General features: G+C 42.4%; 1 protein-coding gene across 1 annotated transcript; it reads right to left on the bottom strand.

Moving 5' to 3' along the window:
• Positions 1–3114: 3114 nt before the first annotated feature.
• Positions 3115–16237, bottom strand: CCNG2 (cyclin G2). The gene is made up of 8 exons (XM_026717138.2): positions 15885–16237; positions 12479–12607; positions 11145–11282; positions 10397–10647; positions 9234–9312; positions 9048–9146; positions 7775–7980; positions 3115–4835 (listed from the first exon to the last, which is right to left on the bottom strand). The coding sequence occupies exons 2-8, from the start codon at positions 12605–12607 to the stop codon at positions 4697–4699; spliced, it is 1041 nt and encodes a 346-aa protein (XP_026572923.1). The 5' UTR covers positions 15885–16237; the 3' UTR covers positions 3115–4696.
• Positions 16238–17814: the final 1577 nt, after the last annotated feature.

Below are 17814 nucleotides of genomic sequence, written 5' to 3'. Positions count from 1 at the left end.
AAATAAATAAAAATAAAAATAAATAAATTAAACATCCTCCCACCACAGATGCTGAAGAGTAAATTTGAAGCGTCCTAGCCAAGCAGGAGTCTGTCCTTACAGATAAGGGACAATTGGTGGAACCCGTTCTGTGGTTTACAGTTTTTATCCAGGGGCTTTTCCAACATCTGATCTAGCCTTTATTAGAAAATTATACCAGGCAGATCTAATTTTAACGGTGTTCAATTCTTGTTGTCTGAGAGAGAGCCAGTTTGAAAGAGAACCAGTTAGGCCTAGTGATTAAGGAATGAGACTAGAAAGTGGGAGACCGTGAGTTCTAGTCCTGCCTTAGTCATGAAAGCTGGTTGGGTGACTTTGGGCCAATCACCAGGAGACTGTGAGTTCTAGTCCTGCCTTAGCATGAAAGCCAATTGGATGACTTTGGGTCAATCACCAGGAGACTGTGAGTTCTAGTCCTGCCTTAGCATGAAAGCCAATTGGATGACTTTGGGTCAATCACCAGGAGACTGTGAGTTCTAGTCCTGCCTTAATCATGACAGCGGACTGGCTGACCTTGAGCTAATCATTCTCTCTCAGCTCAACCCACTCTCATAGGGTTGTCATTGTGGGGAATATCGGAGGAGGAAAGTGTGTTGGATATGTTCAGCCCCTTGAGGTATTTTTCAAAATAATTAATTTACAAATAAATAAGCCAATAATTTACAAATAAATAAGCAAGCCTCACATTGAAAAAATATACATTCACTCTCTTCTAGAGTAAGGGACATCTTCAAAATAATGTCAGTGAATGTTAAGCAAAACCCTCAAGTACCAGGCAATCGATAGACGTAGACCTACTTTCAATGCACCAGTGGAAAACCAACAGTTACTAAGACTGTAGACACCTAATTTAGGTTCTAGCTACGTATGTCCTGGCTTAAGAAGACAGCGCCACCTAAGGGTCTTCAGTGAAACTGGGGTTTAAGCCAGTTGGTTTAAGTTCCAAAAGTTCCAAATTCCCCAATTCTGCTCTTCCATATATTATGGAGAACAATTGGTGGTGGAAATGCTGCATTAGAGGATAAAAAGCTAAAGAAGGCACCAATCCTATATTAAATCTACACTGCTCAAAAAAAATAAAGGGAACACAAAAATAAGACATCCTAGATCTGAATGAATGAAATATTCTTATTAAATACTTTGTTCATTACATAGTTGAATGTGCTGACAACAAAATCACACAAAAATTACCAATGGAAATCAAATTTAGCAACCCATGGAGATCTGGATTTGGAGTTACACTCAAAATTAAAGTGGAAAAAAACACTACAGGCTGATCCAACTTTGATGTAATGTCCTTAAAACAAGTCAGAATGAGGCTCAGTAGTGTGTGTGGCCTCCACGTGCCTGTATGACCTCCCTACAATACCTGGGCGTGCTCCTGATGAGGTAGCGGATGGTCTCCTGAGGAATCTCCTCCCACACCTGGACTAAAGCATCCCCCAACACCTGGACAGTCCGTGGTGCAACGTGGCATTGGTGGGTAGAGCGAAACATGATGTCCCAGATGTGCTCAATTGGATTCAGGTCTGGGGAACGGGCGGGCCAGTCCATAGCATCAATGCCTTCGTCTTGCAGGAACTGCTGACACACTCCAGCCGCATGAGGTCTAGCATTGTCTTGCATTAGGAGGAACCCAGGGCCAAATGCACCGGCATATGGTCTCACAAGGGGGCTGAGGATCTCATCTCGGTACCTAATGGCAGTCAGGCTACCTCTGGCGAGCACATGGAGGGCTGTGCGGCCCCCTAAAGAAATGCCACCCCACACCATTACTGACCCACTGCCAAACCAGTCATGCTGGAGGATGTTGCAGGCAGCAGAGCATTCTCCATGGCCTGTCATGTCTGTCACATATGCTCAGTGAGAACCTGCTTTCATCTGTGAAGAGCACAGAGTGCCAGTGGCAAATTTGCCAATCTTGGTGTTCTCTGGCAAATGCAAACGTCCTGCACAGTGTTGGGCTGTAAGCACAACCCCCACCTGTGGACGTCGGGCCCTCATACCACCCTCATGGAGTCTGTTTCTGACCGTTTGAGCAGCCACATGCACATTTGTGGCCCGCTGGAGGTCATTTTGCAGGGCTCTGGCAGGGCTCCTCCTGTCCCTCCTTGCACAAAGGCGGAGGTAGCGGTCCTGATGCTGGGTTGTTGCCCTCCTACGGCCTCCTCCACGTCTCCTGATGTACTGGCCTGTCTCCTGGTTGCGCCTCCATGCTCTGGACACTACGCTGAGACACAGCAAACCTTCTTGCCACAGCTCGCATTGATGTGCCATCCTGGATGAGCTGCACTACCTGAGCCACTTGTGTGGGTTGTAGACTCCGTCTCATGCTACCACTGGAGTGAAAGCACCACCAGCATTCAAACGTGACCAAACCATCAGCCAGAAAGCATAGGAACTGAGAAGTGGTCTGTGGTCACTACTCCTTTATTGGGGATGTCTTGCTAACTGCCTATGCTTTCCACCTGTTGTCTCCTCCATTTGCACAACAGCATGTGAAATTGATTGTCATTCAGTGTTGCTACCTAAGTGGACAGTTTGATTTCACAGAAGTGTGACTGACTTGGAGTTACATTGTGTTGTTTAAGTGTTCCCTTTATTTTTTTGAGCAGTGTATATGTTAGCCAAGTTAGGACATGGATTTGATTGGCTATCTGGCCTGAAATTCGGCCTGTAATCACCCTTCTTCTTTTCATTATTATTTTTTTAAAATGCATCCTTCTTCTTCTTCTTTTTCTTCAGCGTTTGTCTCGCGCTCGGGCGAGGTCCGCTAATGTCCTTGAGTACTGCTTCCACACCTCTCTGTCTGCCACGTGTGTCGGGTCTATTTTTTTAAAATGCATCCGATCTGGTTATATGTCCTGCAGGAAATGATCAAGGAATGGTATTGAAAATGTGTCCAAGAAATTGAGGATGAGTACATCACAATTTTCTTGTAATTTTATCTTTACTTTAGAAAATGGCATCCTCGTCACAATTAAGGTTCCATTAGTTAGAAGTGACCACTTTCTTAAAAACGTGTTCTGGTTTCTGATTTTGTCCTGTTATACCAAAATCACGACAGACAGATAGGAAAAGAAAAGCATTTGGTTTTATTGAACAGGAGCAGAAGAGATAATCTTTGAGTTATTTTTGAGCAAAAATAGCTTTAAAAAAAAAACATTCTGACACAATCTGGTAGTACCAACTCTCCCCCACCTTCCATATACATTATTTATATCATATACAAGGTATAATAAATTAATATCTACATGCAACATATAGAAAGGAACGTACACTGTAAAAAATACAATATTTTTCAGCTTATTTTGTTTTTTAAGTTTTTTTTTTTTACAGGTTTTAATTTACATTTTTTACACTTTTTTGTAAACGGGTTTTTTTCTTTATAAAAATCAGATCACACCACACATTATCAAACATTCACCTCTGCCTACATGAGAAAAAGACACAAAGCAAGGATCCTAACTTTATTGCCACTTCATTTCAACCACAGCATTGCCTTCACATTATTAATACAGACTAAATGACTTCTTTTGCTTACTTTGCATATATTTGAAGGAACTAAAGTAAAGCAACCGTAAAGTCTGTGCTTTAGAGAGGGTGGGGGGGGGGGGGGGAGAAAGAAAGGCAAGCAATTAAATGTAATGACAACCATTTTATCAACTTCACGTTTATCAAAACTTCTCCATAATCAACTGCCTTTCCACTAACCATTTTCACTTAAGCATGCAAAATAATGATTATAGATTTACTTAATAACAAGGTAAAAGAAATACTGAAATAAGCTCATGAGAGGGACAATGGACTTTACACTGAAATCCAGTACTTTCTAAATTTTAATAGTATGGGGTTTTTTTTTTTAACAGTAACACTAAGGGTTTCTAAAAACATTTCATTTCCTAATTTGAGGATTTGAAAACTCATCTTTAGAAAACTAAACACTAAAATATGCTTCAGCACATCGATGTGGATTGGTTTTGCGTTTTTTTTAAAAACAAAGCAGCTTATTTACTTTTCCCCAAAGAAAAACAGCATTTGTGATTAAAACAAGTCTACTGAAACCAAAGTACAGTATTTCTCCAGATAACTTTCTTTAAAAGAATACGTAACAACAACAAAAAAAAGTATTTAAAATCTTTTCAGAAAAGAACTTCATATACGTCTCTGCAATTTCCCCTATCCCCCAAATCCGCCACTGCAGATTTGCAGATTCAACCTATTTTTCAACAGAGAATTCCAGCCCAGGGCAAACGGTGAAGCTCTCCCTCTTGTGACCTGGGTGGCAAATCTGTGCCCCTGTGATCGTTTCTCGCCAAACAAAGGTTTGAAATGGTTCATTTGATCCTTCACGCCACATCAGACTTACCATCATACAAAGGTTTTAAAAAAAAAGAGCACAATATTGTCTTTTGAGTACTCCATGAGATCTTGTACCAAAAGTACAAGGAATGCTAAGATCAGCTTTTCCCTCCCCAACCGGAGCACATTCCGGCGGTGTTGATTTCAACCCCCAGAATTCTCAGCAACCAGTGTGGTTGGTGGGCTGGTGATTCTGGGAGTGGAAGCCAACCCTTGGAAGGCACCCTAGTTGGGATGAGGGCTGGTTCAGATTCTTATTGCCTAAAAATACTACGATGCGTTTTAAGAGCTCAGACTAGCACACGGAATCGAAGGAAAGAGCCTGCCACTTTGATTTGGGCTTGAGGTCAAAAAAGAAGGTGCCTTCTCCGTCGCTCGAAGGCGAGCTGCTGAGGCTTTCTTCTCCACAGCTCATGTCTTCACAAGAGTCCTCACTGCGAAAGAAAATGGTGAAGTGATTAGCAATCGCGAAGGAAGGTTAAAAAAAAAAAAAGAGTAGCCAGGTACGGTACAGGCAGTGGTTGACTTAAGAGCAGTTCATTTTGGGTTACAACAGCACTGAAAAAAGTGACTTATATCCATTTTTCACATTTATGACCACTGCCCCATGGTCACATGATTAACATTGAGATGCTGGACAACTGACTCACATTTACGATGGTTTGCAGGATTCCGGGGTCATGTGAACAAGCCAAATTGATGGGGAAGCCTGATTCACTTAACAACCGTGTTACTTGTTTATCAACTTGTTTAACACTGAATAACTGTGGCAAGAAAGGTTGTAAGATGGGGCAAAACTCACTTAACAAATGTCTCACTTGGCAGCAAAAATTTGGAGGTCAATTGCGATCATAAGTTAAGGACTACCTACATTCATAACATATTCTGAGACAGCCAAGGTTACTGTACCTTCTTCCTTACCAAAATATTTTTATTACATACGCTCAATTTTCTAGCAAAGTCTAAACCTAAACCTAAATATTGCATTTGAATCAGCAAGGAATTGGCTTTGGAAGCTTCAGGATTTTATGTGCAAAAGTGAGAACAGTTCTGATAATCAGTATGTAATTAAACACTTAAGAGACTAGATACATTGATGGCATCAACCTTTCATAAGAATCTCAGGGAGGTCTCTTTAACATTTCAATAAGTCTGTAAACTCCAGGAACATTTTTCCCTTTTGGCGGGAACATAAGTTTCTTGAATTGGATTCGTTCCATATATTTGAGGGCCCAAAACTTAAAATGGCAAATTTTAAATAAAACTTACTACGTTTCTACATCTATGGCAGCTACCAAATTAGTTATTGCTAAATAACTCTTCAGATGGTATCTTAGCAGATCAAAGAGTCATGCTGAGTTTTGTCTGGAAAAGCCTTTGATAAAATCCACTGTATGATAAAGCAAAGTTGTGAAGTGCTGTTTTATAAGGAATTGGGAGAGTTCATTGTATATAGGAGATAAGCATCTAGGCAACCGCTTGTATCAAAAATTAGGTGCACTTTAAAATGTACCAGCCCTAGTCATCTTTTGAAATTATGCAGATAGACAGGCAGACAAGCAAGAGCAAAATCATGGAAGAAGATAATTGCAAATGTTTTCCATGCTTTGCCTAGAAAACAACATGGGCATATTGATGTTGTAATCATCTGCACAACGCGAGGGAGACTTAATGTAAGATTTGAAATACGAAGCTCTGAAATACCAGGTAGCATACCGTATTTTTCACACTATAAGGCGCACTTCTCCCCCACCCTACAAAAAGTGGGTGGAAATGTCTGTGCGTCTTAAGAGCACGAATGTGGCCAAAGCCCCGCCCGCCCACCGGCTCCCACTCTTCGGCCTCTGCCTCCCAGCCATTTGCCTCCTTGAAGCAAACAGCCTGGTCAGCTTCAGCAGAATCTGATTTAGCACGACCAGCTGATTGGCAGTTGGATCGGCCCCTCAGAATACCACTGATCAGCTGTTCCAGACTGCGGGGATCGCTGCCACCCATCGCCACCGCCTTGGACCTCATGTTCGGCCTCTGCATGTCCCATTTTCAGCCCATTCCAACCGGCAGGGATTGGCAGTGATCGCGATCCCCACCACTTGGAACAGGCAAAAATGAGGCGTGCAGAGGCCACAAATAGGTCACGTAGAGGTCGTGATGGGCGGCGGCAATCCCCACAGCCTGGAACAGCTGATTGGCAGTATTCTGGGAAGCCAATCCAACTGCCAATCAGCTGCTCGTGCTAAATCAGACTGTGCAGAAGCTGACCAGGCTGTTTGCTATAAGGAGGCAAAGGCAGATTTTTTTTTTCTTGTTTTCCTCCCCAAAAGCTAGGTGGGTCTTATGGCCTGGACTCTGGAGCGTCTTACAGTGCAAAAAGTATGGTAAATTAAATGATGGCTGTCCCCTCCATTAGACTCTAGGCAGCTGACAACCTTCTACTGTTGTAGGAAAGTGCAAATTCTGCAGTGCTGATAATTATCTTATCCCATCGAGATCTTCAGTCTCATTAGCTCAATTGTGTACCTAACTACTCAACTCATTACCATTGACAAAAAGCAATCCCAGAAAAATGACTTAACTGGATAACAAGAGAAATCAGCTCCCCCTCTGCCAGTCTGCATGCTATCTTATTTTAAAGTGTGTGTGTGTGTGTGTGTGTGTGTGTGTGTGTGTAAGATAGCTTGATAACCAATGATCCATGGAAGAACTGATTGCTGTGGTCTTGGAAAAATCAACTCAGAATTAGCTATATCTCCATGCAAACATGAGTCTTAAGTACATATGCAGCATTAAACAATCTGAGAAGCTTGTTAAAAACAGAGGAGGATGGAAAAGCCATTCTATTCCAATGAGAATCAAAAGCTTCTCAAAGTAGAACGATTTCTTCTAGTTTACTCTACTAGGCCCTCTCTAAATATACATCCCATCTTCTCCAGCAAGGCAGATGTAATCCAACTCGTCTAAGAGGAATCAAATAGAAGAAAGTTGGTTTATTCTGACCAACAACAGTTACCAAAAATGCCCATTGCTTATTTTTCCAAGTGAGGACTTTCTCAATGTGATTTAGTGAGTTCTAACACTGAGTCATGGGTCTCTCCATCAATGCCACAGAAACACATACAAAACCATCAAAACCGAGAGGTGACAAATATATCCTTTACTCTTAAATAAATGTCACTTTATTTTTCCAAATGCCAGCACAGGAAATGCTAGTTGAAGGGCCCTCTATCTGTCCTTCAGGCATTTACACTATGGAAAACAATTAATTAGTTAATTAAGTTAAAGTTTTAACATCAGTTAAAAAATAAGCAATTAGTTGCTTGAACCGACTACATACAGTTGGGCCAATAACGAAGAAAGCCCAAGAGTGTTTACCTACCTCTCGCTTTCGTCAAAGCATCCGGCCTCTGGGATTGTGGGCAACTCAGGAACACTATAGTAGGTGTTTTGAAGATTTTGGGCAGTGCGTCTTGAAACAATCCAGACTAGTTTTTTATGATCTGGCTTACAACAGGCGGGGGAAGCATAATCTGCTAAGCATTTTGAGACCAGCTCTCTCCAATACAGCAAGTCACTGTCACTTATCTGGGAAAAAAAGGGGGTTCACATATGATTACTTTTTTTAAAAAAGAAGTTCTTTCACCAATCAACTACGGCTGCCATTCTATCCACATTAACTTGATTGTAAACCCAGCTGTACACACCCGACATCGATCTATACAGCTCAGCCTATAAATCAACCGCCGGTGCTACCATTGCTGGATGTTTTCAAGATTGGACAACCGTTTGTCTGGGGGGCTATAAGGACTCCTGCCTTGGGCAGGGGCTTGAGTTAAAAGACTTCCAAGGTCCCTTCCAACTGGATGATTCTATGAACTCAGATCACATTTGTCCAAAGAAAATTTCCTGGCTTTGACAGAGCCCACATACAGGTAGTCCTCAACTTACAACAGTGACTGTTCAAAGTCACAACGGCACTGGAAAAAAGTGACTTATGACTGTTTTTCCACACATGCATCCATTGCAGCATCCCCATGGTGACATTATCAAAATTCGGACACTGGGCAACTGACTCATATTCATTATAATCACAGAGTCCCGGAGTCACCTTTTTGCAACCTTCTGACCAGCAAATAGAGAAGCCAGATTCACTTAACAACCATGTCACCAACTTAACAACTGCAGAGATTCACTTAACCACCGTGGCAAGAAAAGTCATAAAAAGCGGCAAAAAACTCACTTAACAAATGTCTTGTTTAGCAACAGAGATTTTGGGCTCAACGGTGGTCGCTAAGTTGAGGACTACCTGTACATATGAGACTGAGTGGAAATGCAGTCTGAATGATGTGTTGCGGAAATTACATCCATGTGGTACGATGCAACTTTTAGCGTAAGAGAACGCCACTTTCCCAAGGTGAATGAGAAAAAGTCTATCTTCTATAAATAGGTCAGGAATTATTTGTACTGCAGGAAGATGCAATTTCTTTCCAAACAACCCACCTTCAAAATGGGAGGGGCATTTTCCTCTATAGTTTTAAAAATAAACATTATTTTTGAATCAACTCTATTATCACCCCCCTCCCCACCCCCCAAAAAAAGAAAAATGTACACTGGATGGCTGGAGCAAGGGTTAATGAATGCTACTCTCTTACCTTGGATTGCTTCTGAACACACAGAAGAATCTCAAACAAATCAATGGATTTCAGAGCCTGCACTTCCAGAGAGAGAAGGCACAGGGCCAAAATGGATGGCTGAAGGGACAAAAATACACACCGGGCTCAGAAATTTAGTCGCTGACCCTCAACGGTCATATTGTGAATGGTTTATTTCAAACTTACTTTCGCTTTTGAAAAGACAAGTCGGCAGTTACAAGCTTTCAGTTGTGCTTCCAGTTTGTCGAGATTCAACAGCTCTTTCCTGCAAAGGGTCACAATAGCAAAACGTTACTGCTGGATGCACGTGCACGTTACATCGTGAATGAGCTTTGCATAACTCATTAAAGCAGAAACTACTAAGCCAAATTATGTCTTAGTACAATGTGTACATCTAAAATGTGAAAATGCATAGTTGTTGTCCAAATAAAACATAACAAGATGCCTAGATACAACCATCTTGATTTATCTCATTAATCATACAGAAACTTTCTGTAGTTCAGAAAGTATCTGAACCAGAGGTGGTATTCAGCAGGTTCTGACCAGTTCTGGAGAACCAGTAGCCAAAATTTTGAGTAGTTTGGAGAATGGCAAATTCCACCTCTGACTGGCCCCGCGAACCCCATCTATTCTCTGCCTTCCATTGAGTCCCAGCTGATTGACTGGGTCTTCTTTGGTTGCCCTGCACAGGAGAACGGAGCTGGAAAGCAGGTTAGTGGGGTGGGGAGGGAAGGGGGATTTTGCAGTATCCTTCCCCTGCCACGCCCACCAAGCCACGCCCACCGAACCAGTAGTAAAATTTTTTGAATCCTACCACTGATCTGAACTACAGCAAAAGATGGGAAAGAAATAAATCAGAGTGTTAACAGGGATATAAGTAGTCCTCAACTCACAACCGGTCACTTAGTGACTAAGTTACAACACACCCTGAAAATGGGACTTGAGCCAGATTCAAAGTTCTAAAGCCAGCCTCCCCATCAGTCATGTGACTGGGTTCTGGGAGTTCAGCAACAAGCCTGCATTTACAACAGCTTGTAGCACTCCAAGGTCACGTGACCACAAACCACAACATTTTCCTGGAAACTGCCATTTACATCTGGCTAAAACCACTCCATAGTGAACAATATGTTTACTTAACAACTGCAACGTTCTCTTCATGACCATGCTTAATGACTGCTGCAAGTGTTTGTAAGATTGGGCCCAATTACAAACTCAGCGCTGACCATCACAGCTTATGATGGAAATTTCAGCTCAGTTACAGTCATAAATTAAGGACTATCTGTACTGCATGTTTCAATTTTTTTTTTTAAACTGGAAATGAAGGTAGAAAAGAACTGAGCCAGCGGTACCTTTCTGAGGTATGGCAGAGTACAATAGTATGGTATAAGTGCAAAAAAGTTAAGGCAGTAGTTGCTTTGAAGTCAAAGTGCAGTTTTTCTGATATTATTTTTTCCATCCGCTTTAGATCAGAAACGGTGCATTTGCATTGGCTAATCCGGATGACATCATGCAGAGATGGGATGTTGCCTTCCTCCTCGACCTGTTGAGCAGCCAGCTGGAAACAACAGACTCCAATGCAGGATAAATGTTTAGGTTTCACCTAAGTCAGAGGAAAACAACCACCTTATGAATAAGCAGCCCCTCAACAATATTGAATTTTTAAAATGTTGCAAGCCCATTTATTTCACAGTCCACAAGGCTGTTTCAATTTTACTTCTCAGAGTGATAACATATTACATGACAAAGCCTGCGATACTCTTAAATCCACTCAACAATCCACTGATAACAGATATTTCCCAGAATTTCAGCCAACGTTCATGTGGCCTTACATATATAATTGGCACTATAAAAAAATGGCATACAATTGAGGTTCAGATTGAAGAAAAATTAAGAGACAGAGAAAAGATATAAAAATACATTTTAAAGATGACACACTTTTTATAACTTTTTATAACATGTTCTGAATATATATTAGTCTACTTGCTTAGAGATGAACTAGACAAGTTAAGTCCAGAACAAATAGTAAAGGCTGCTTATCTGTCTACTTCATGTAAAACTGTGCAAACTATGATGCAGCATTTCCTTTCTTCCAAATACCTTCATGAGTGCCAAAAACCTGTCAAGAATGTTGACAGCCAGGACAAAGGTTTCTGTGGCAAATCCAAAGAAGTTGACCAAACTCCAGAGATCTTCCACTTTTGCATTCCTCAGTCTTGGGCATAAGGTGTTTTCATTCTGTAACAAGACAAGCAGCATCTTAAGTCTAGTGGCAGAAAAGGTTTTCATTGGACGATCTATATAATCTGATGAACCAGCAACGGCCAATTACTTGACAGGAGGAACAGAGACACATAACTAAGATGGCAAGGGGTCAGAACCAATCCTACCTCAATACAGGTAGTTCTTGATTTATGATCGCAATTGACCCCCAAATTTCCATTGCTAAGTTGTTAAGCGAGTTGTACCCCATTTTATGACCTTTGCCACAGTTAAGCAAATTGCTGCAGTTGTTAAGTGAACCATGTAGTCGTTAAGCAAATCTGGCTTCTCCCATTGAGTCTGCTTGCTGGAAGCTGGCTGGGAAGGTTACAAATGGTGATCACATGACCCCAGAACAATCACAAGGACTACTCTGTAACTGTAAATTTCCTCTTCAAAGTAGATTTCTGGGAAGAACCTATCATTGCTTCTTTCAGAAACAAGGGTTGCTTCATTCAATAACTTGGCTAGTCTTGTGAAGGGCGATGCCCATTTTTAATTTGGCAGGTACCATTCTCTCAAACAAAGAATCATTATCCACAACTATCTCTGAACCAAGCAAAGAAACGCCTGACAAATATGTAATTTCAGCTATATACAGTTTTTCAGTAAAACCGTTGGGAAGCAGTGCTCCAACGGCTTTAAAAATCAATGGTAACAATCTGCTTAAGTATCTATTGTAAAAGGCAGGAAGCCAATATCCAGCATTTATACTAGTTGAATAAGCCATAGTTTATTATGATGAATTAGTACATTTGAATAGATCTATTTTATACAAAGCAAGCAAACTGCTCTAAACAAATTAACATTGACAGCTTCCTGCTGAGCTGCATTAAGATCCTTCCCGTACTTCTAGCCACTTCCTCCAGAAATAAGTCATATCAGTTAAGGTTCATCATGAGCTGCGGTGGCACAGTGGTTAGAGTGCAGTACTGCAGGCTACTTCTGCTAATCACTGGCTGCCAACAGTTTGGCAGTTCAATCCTGACTAGCTTAAAGTTGGCTCAGCCTTCCATCCTTTGCGAAGTAGGTAAAATGATGACACAGATTGTTGGGGGGCAACATGATGACTCTGTAAACCACTTAGAGAGGGCTGTAAAACACTGTAAAGTGGTATATACATCTAGGTGTTATTGCTATCACACCCAAAAAGCAAACTTCTATCTTCTCACCTCAGTAGTGCACTCAATGAGACTCAGCCCTTTTTCCCTAGGCTGGTATTTCCATTCCTGATCCAAATGGAGTTTAAGCTGTTTGAAGAGCCAGCTGCTCATCTGTTCTTCAGCTTCTATGTTCTTCATCTAAAGAAAAAAGAAAATAAGTTTTCAGGGTGGCGGGCACTAAATATACAACCAACATTACTGGTTTTCCTGAGGTGGGCTACAGCAATGTCTATTTTTGGTCCATCTGTGGTGCCTCCCAAAGTCATTGTGGAATCAGGAGGTGTTACAAATGCGAAAAATCAATCAAATGTATCTCCATGTTAGTTGGAAGTCTGCTTTTGCCTCAACAAGACTTATTTTAGAGCACCGAACCACAGAAACCCTAGAACTGCCATGCTAAATACCAATGATAGATATATGATCTTAAAGTTACTAGAATTCTTACCCCAGGGGATCCAGACAGTAAAAGACAGGGGTATTCCGTTAACATCCTGATTTAATCATTTCTCCAATCATCCCATCTGTCCAACTACGTTTTTTGAGTAATAAAACCATCCAATGGGGGAAGAAGAGAAAAAGGTAAGACACAAAACCGAATGTTCCCTCTTGCTTAAGGACTAGGAAAAGCTTTTATTTTCCCCACTGTTCACAGCAGAATTAACAAAGAGGATGTTGAGGGAGGGGGAAGCATAGGAGGGCTTTGTCACGTACGCACCATGACAATAACTTCCAAGTAACTGTAGAGGGCGGCAAAAGAACACAGAGATTTCCCAGTTCTTGTTCACTTATTTATACACCAAATAAAGAGAGCTCAGTTTAGGCATTGCCTCTGGTTAGCATTTTAACAGCCTCTCCTCAGGGTTTAAGGGTCCACATAGTTCAAATTCTACCCACCTGACTTTTATTAAGACATAGGACAAATAGTCTAAAACATTTCCTGTGGTGTCTCGATGGGTCTTTCTCACACTCAAAGGTAAACACAATTTTTAGTTGGAATGATAAATGCAGTTTGTTTCCCTTTTGTCCTAACAACAACCTTGAGCAGAGTTTGTGTATAAACAGAAAGAATGGCCTACAATTCTTTTTTTCTTTGAGGCCTTAACTCCCATCTCTGCCCTCAGGAACAGGACATAAAAGGATTTTAACTCAAAGCATAGGGGATTCCACATATATGCTATGTACACAGCTGATCATATTATACACAACAATGATCCTTAACTCAATACTTTTACAATTTCTAAATACAGAATGTTTTCTTTGACTTTGCTTTCCCCCTTTGAAATACCAAAACATACTTCCTTTGTATTAATGCTGCCAGAACAATCTAATACTCTTTTTTCAATAAATACTTCGACTTTAATTCTAGTTACCCCAAGTGACCAATCATAACCTCTGTTTACATTTTCTTTTCCTTTCTCTCATTTTAGGGCTCTCATCCCTAAATCCTTCCCAACCAGTCTTCCAATCTCCGTTTTAAGAACTGGAAAACTATGAAAGAGCTCCCAAAATGCTTATTTATCCATGTTATTGGGTTCACACCAATTCAACTCATCCTAATTATATACACAAATAAGCCTCTGTCATAGCTTTTTTTTTTTTTTGCTCTCTCTTCCTTACCTTGGATTCTCTCCAGGGCACACTGCTTCTAATGTCTCCCTTTCCCTGCCATCCAAAATCAATGTAAAATTCAGATTACAAGTCCCTCCCACTTACGGTGGTAAAACAATACTCCAAGAGCCATCTGGCAGTCTGGCTCCCTAGTTCACCCTTCTCACACCCATCAGACAATGCCCCCACCTTATCTAACCAGACAACCAATTACCAAGCTGGACAAGGATGGTCAATTTACATCCCAAAGAACACCAAATTGAGAAAAGCAGCTTGTTCTTTTAAACGGTAATGGTAGGCAGTAACAGGCCTTCAAAAACAAATTTAAGAATTTTAAATTGACATTTTAAGAGCCATTGGGTGTGTGTATGTGTGTGTTAGGATGGAGGCACAGTTAGTACAAGTAGTCCTCAACTTACGACAACTGAGCGCAAAATTTCTGTTGCTAAGTGGAAACATTTGTTAAATGAGCTTGCTTCATTTTACAACCTTTCTTGGCAGAGCTGTTCAGTGAAGTTAGTAACACAGCGGTTAAGCGAACCTGGCTTCCCCATCGACTTTGCTTGTCAAAAGGCCACAAAAGGTGATCACATGAACTCAGGACCCTACAGCTGTCATAAATATGAGTCTGAATTTTGATCATGTGACCGAGGGGTTGCTGCAACGGTTGTAAGTTGAAAAACAGCCATAAGTCCCTTTTTTCAGTGCTGTTGTCACTGAATGAACTGTTGTAAGTTGAGGACTACCTAAAATGCAAACTGGCCAGGATGTTTCCTCTTCCTTTTGGGGGGGAGGGGAGGGGGGGGGGAGATTTGGTTTTTTCACGTCCTCAGGTCATCCCAGATTCCATATACAGGTAGTCCTTGACTTATGAACATAATGGAGCCTGACATTTCTGTTGTTAAGTGAGACATTGGTTTGGATTTTGCCCCAGTTTACAACCTTTCTTGCCACAGAATTGTTAAGCGAATCATTGCCGCCGTTAAGTGAATCTGGCTTCCCCGTTGACTCTTGCTTGTCTCAGGTGGGTCTCAGAAGGGGATCATGTGACCCCGGGACACTGCAACCGTCATAAACGTGAGTCAGTGGCCAAGTGTCCTGAATTTTGACCATACGAATGCAGCAATGATCAGAAGTGTGAAAAACGGTCCCAAGTCCTCTTTTTTTTCAGAGCCATTGTAACTTTGAACGGTCACTAAATGAACTGTTGTAAGTTGAGGAACTACCTGCAATATAAACTGGCCAGGATGTTTCCTCTCCCGCCCTCTCATGTGTGTGTGTGTGTGTGTGTGTGTGTGTTGGTTTGTTTACTCCACATCCAGATCCTCCCCAGCTTCCAAACACTCCCTGCCTTACAAGGGGGTGGGGAGAGAACCCCCCCCCCCACCATTTTCAAAGGATCTCTTATAAAAAAAGGGGGGGAACCACGGATGCCCCCTCCGTCATTAAACAAAGCTTTCCTGATCTCCGCAGCGAGACCCCCCCAGATTTAGAAAGGGGCTCCCTTCGAGGAGCCCCGCCTCCCCGACAAAGAGGATTGCGCGCATGCCCAGATGGAGACCCCCTTCCTTTCCCCCCCTCAACCGTAAATTGACAGGGGTTCGGAGATTGACAGGCTGCCTTCCCCTCGTTTATTTTTGAATAGAGGGGATGTTTTTTTTACCGACGTAGACCGAGCGAGGGGAAAATACGGACCCGTCCTTTCAAATAAAGTAATAGTTTTTGTCTCTGAAGAGGTCTCTCTACTTATCTCCCCGCCTCCGCCCCCCCTCGGGTGGGTTTTTCCTCAGCGTAGGTGGGGTTTTACCTCTCCGCGGCGGCGGGTCCCCTTCTCCGGAGGTCGGAAGGGCCGGAGGAGGCAGACCGGGGGCTGAAGCGAAGGGAGGCGACCGCTCCCCGCCGCAGCAACGAGCACCAGAGCCGCAGCAGCGCCTCGTCGCTACCGACCCAGCGGCCCCGCATTCAGCCCCCGACGACGCCCCTTCGCCCTCCAGTCCCAGGTCTTCCCCGCCGGGAGTCAGCGAACGAGTTGCACCATGGCTCGTCTTTTCTTCAGCCCCGGACGCCGCTCAGAGAAAAAAGAAAGCGAGAGCCAGTCCGAGGCGCCTCAGAGCCGCTTCAAAATGGAGTCTGCCCTCCCAGGTCCGGAGGCCCCGCCCCTTTCCGTCACGTGACCCTCTGCTTTTGTTTTGCTCTCCTTTCCTCCTTTTCTTTTTTTTTTTTTTAAAGGCGGAGGGATCTACATCCCAGTGATAGGACTCTCCTTCCTCCCCCATCAAAAAAAAAAGGGGGAGGGAAATAAAAGGTTCAAAGAAAGAAAGAAAGGGAGCCACCTTTTTTCATTAAGTTTCTGCGGTGGAATACTTATTAGCGTTTTTCCTGAATGACCCTGCCCCCCTCTCCCCGCAAAGAAGGCTGTGCGGAGGTCAGGCTTTTTTAAGCTTCCCCTGAGGCAAGAGAAGCGGAAGAATACAGTACTTGGTCGAATCACTCCTTTTAAAGGGACAAGATTAACCCAAACTAACTTCGGTTTGAAAAGTCCGCCCAAATGCCCGCTCTCTGATTGGTTAGCGGTGGGGGGAGCGCTGATTGGATAAAAAGCGGCCCTTGCCGTGCCAGACATTCCTGCTCTCGGTTGTTTTGTTATTCAAAGCAGTGGGGTGTTTATTGGCTGACGGTGACGCCAAAGCTCTGTTCTGGGCCAATGAGATTTGTCTCTTATTTCCCTACCCCCCCCCCCTTCTGTTATTTTTTTTTACAGCTGCGTCGAACGGGGCGGGGCTTCACCGTCGGTTGTTCAACTGTCATTTCTGTGAGGGACGCAAAGGCGCCAGTGGGGGAATTTTTTGGCTCCTCGTTTTAATTTTAGCTTCATTATTAGATAAAACGCCTTTTAATAAAGGCGCTAGCGTTTTATCGTGGCATCCACACCTCCTTTGGAAGATTAGGAAAACCAATTCTCCCTTTTAAACAAAGGCTTTTTATTAATAGGTAGAGCTAGTCTATTAATAAACTAAATACAGGCAGTCCTTGACTTAACAATGGTTCATTTAGTAACCGTTCAAAGTTAGAAGGGCATTGAAAAAAAAAGAGACTTATGTTTCTCACGGTTGCAACCTTTGCAGCATTCCCGTGGTCACATGATCAAAATTAAACCACTTCGCAACTGGTTCATACTTATAATGGTTGCCGTGTCCCAGGGTCACATGATCCCCTTTTGCGATCTTCTGACAAGCAAAGCCCATGGGGAAAGCCAGATTCACTTAATAACCGGGTTATTAACATAACAACTGCAATGATTCACTTAATAACTCTGGCGAGAAAGGTCGTAAAATGGAAGCAAAATGCACTGAACAAATGTCTCACTTAACAAAAATCCGAGTGTGTCAATGGTGGTCGTAAGTCAAGGACTACCTGTAATGGAATGTATTTTGGAAGTCTTGAGTACATTTTCAGTAATTAAGAAAGAAACAAACTCGACTGGGGAAAGGGGTGACGTAATCCATTACCTTTATACTTTTATACGATATTGATTTTGGATTTTATTTGGCCAAAAATATACAGGTAGTCCTCATCTTATGCCCATTAAGGTTGCTAGAAGTGATGGCTGTTAAGTGAGATGCCTTTATTTAATGACTCCCATCCCCCGCTTTCCCTGATGTGGACGTTAAATGAATGTGGGTTGTTAAGCGGACCATGTGATGCTTCAAACGGGAGGCCCAGTGCCAGACCAGGTG

The sequence above is a fragment of the Pseudonaja textilis genome, chromosome 6 (genome assembly GCF_049901715.1).
Source record: "Pseudonaja textilis isolate UNSWEBS1 chromosome 6, rPseTex1.2, whole genome shotgun sequence".
Taxonomy (NCBI): Eukaryota; Metazoa; Chordata; class Lepidosauria; order Squamata; family Elapidae; genus Pseudonaja; species Pseudonaja textilis.
Note: the sequence above shows the minus strand (reverse complement) of the source record. Positions and strands in the feature narration are given on the sequence as shown.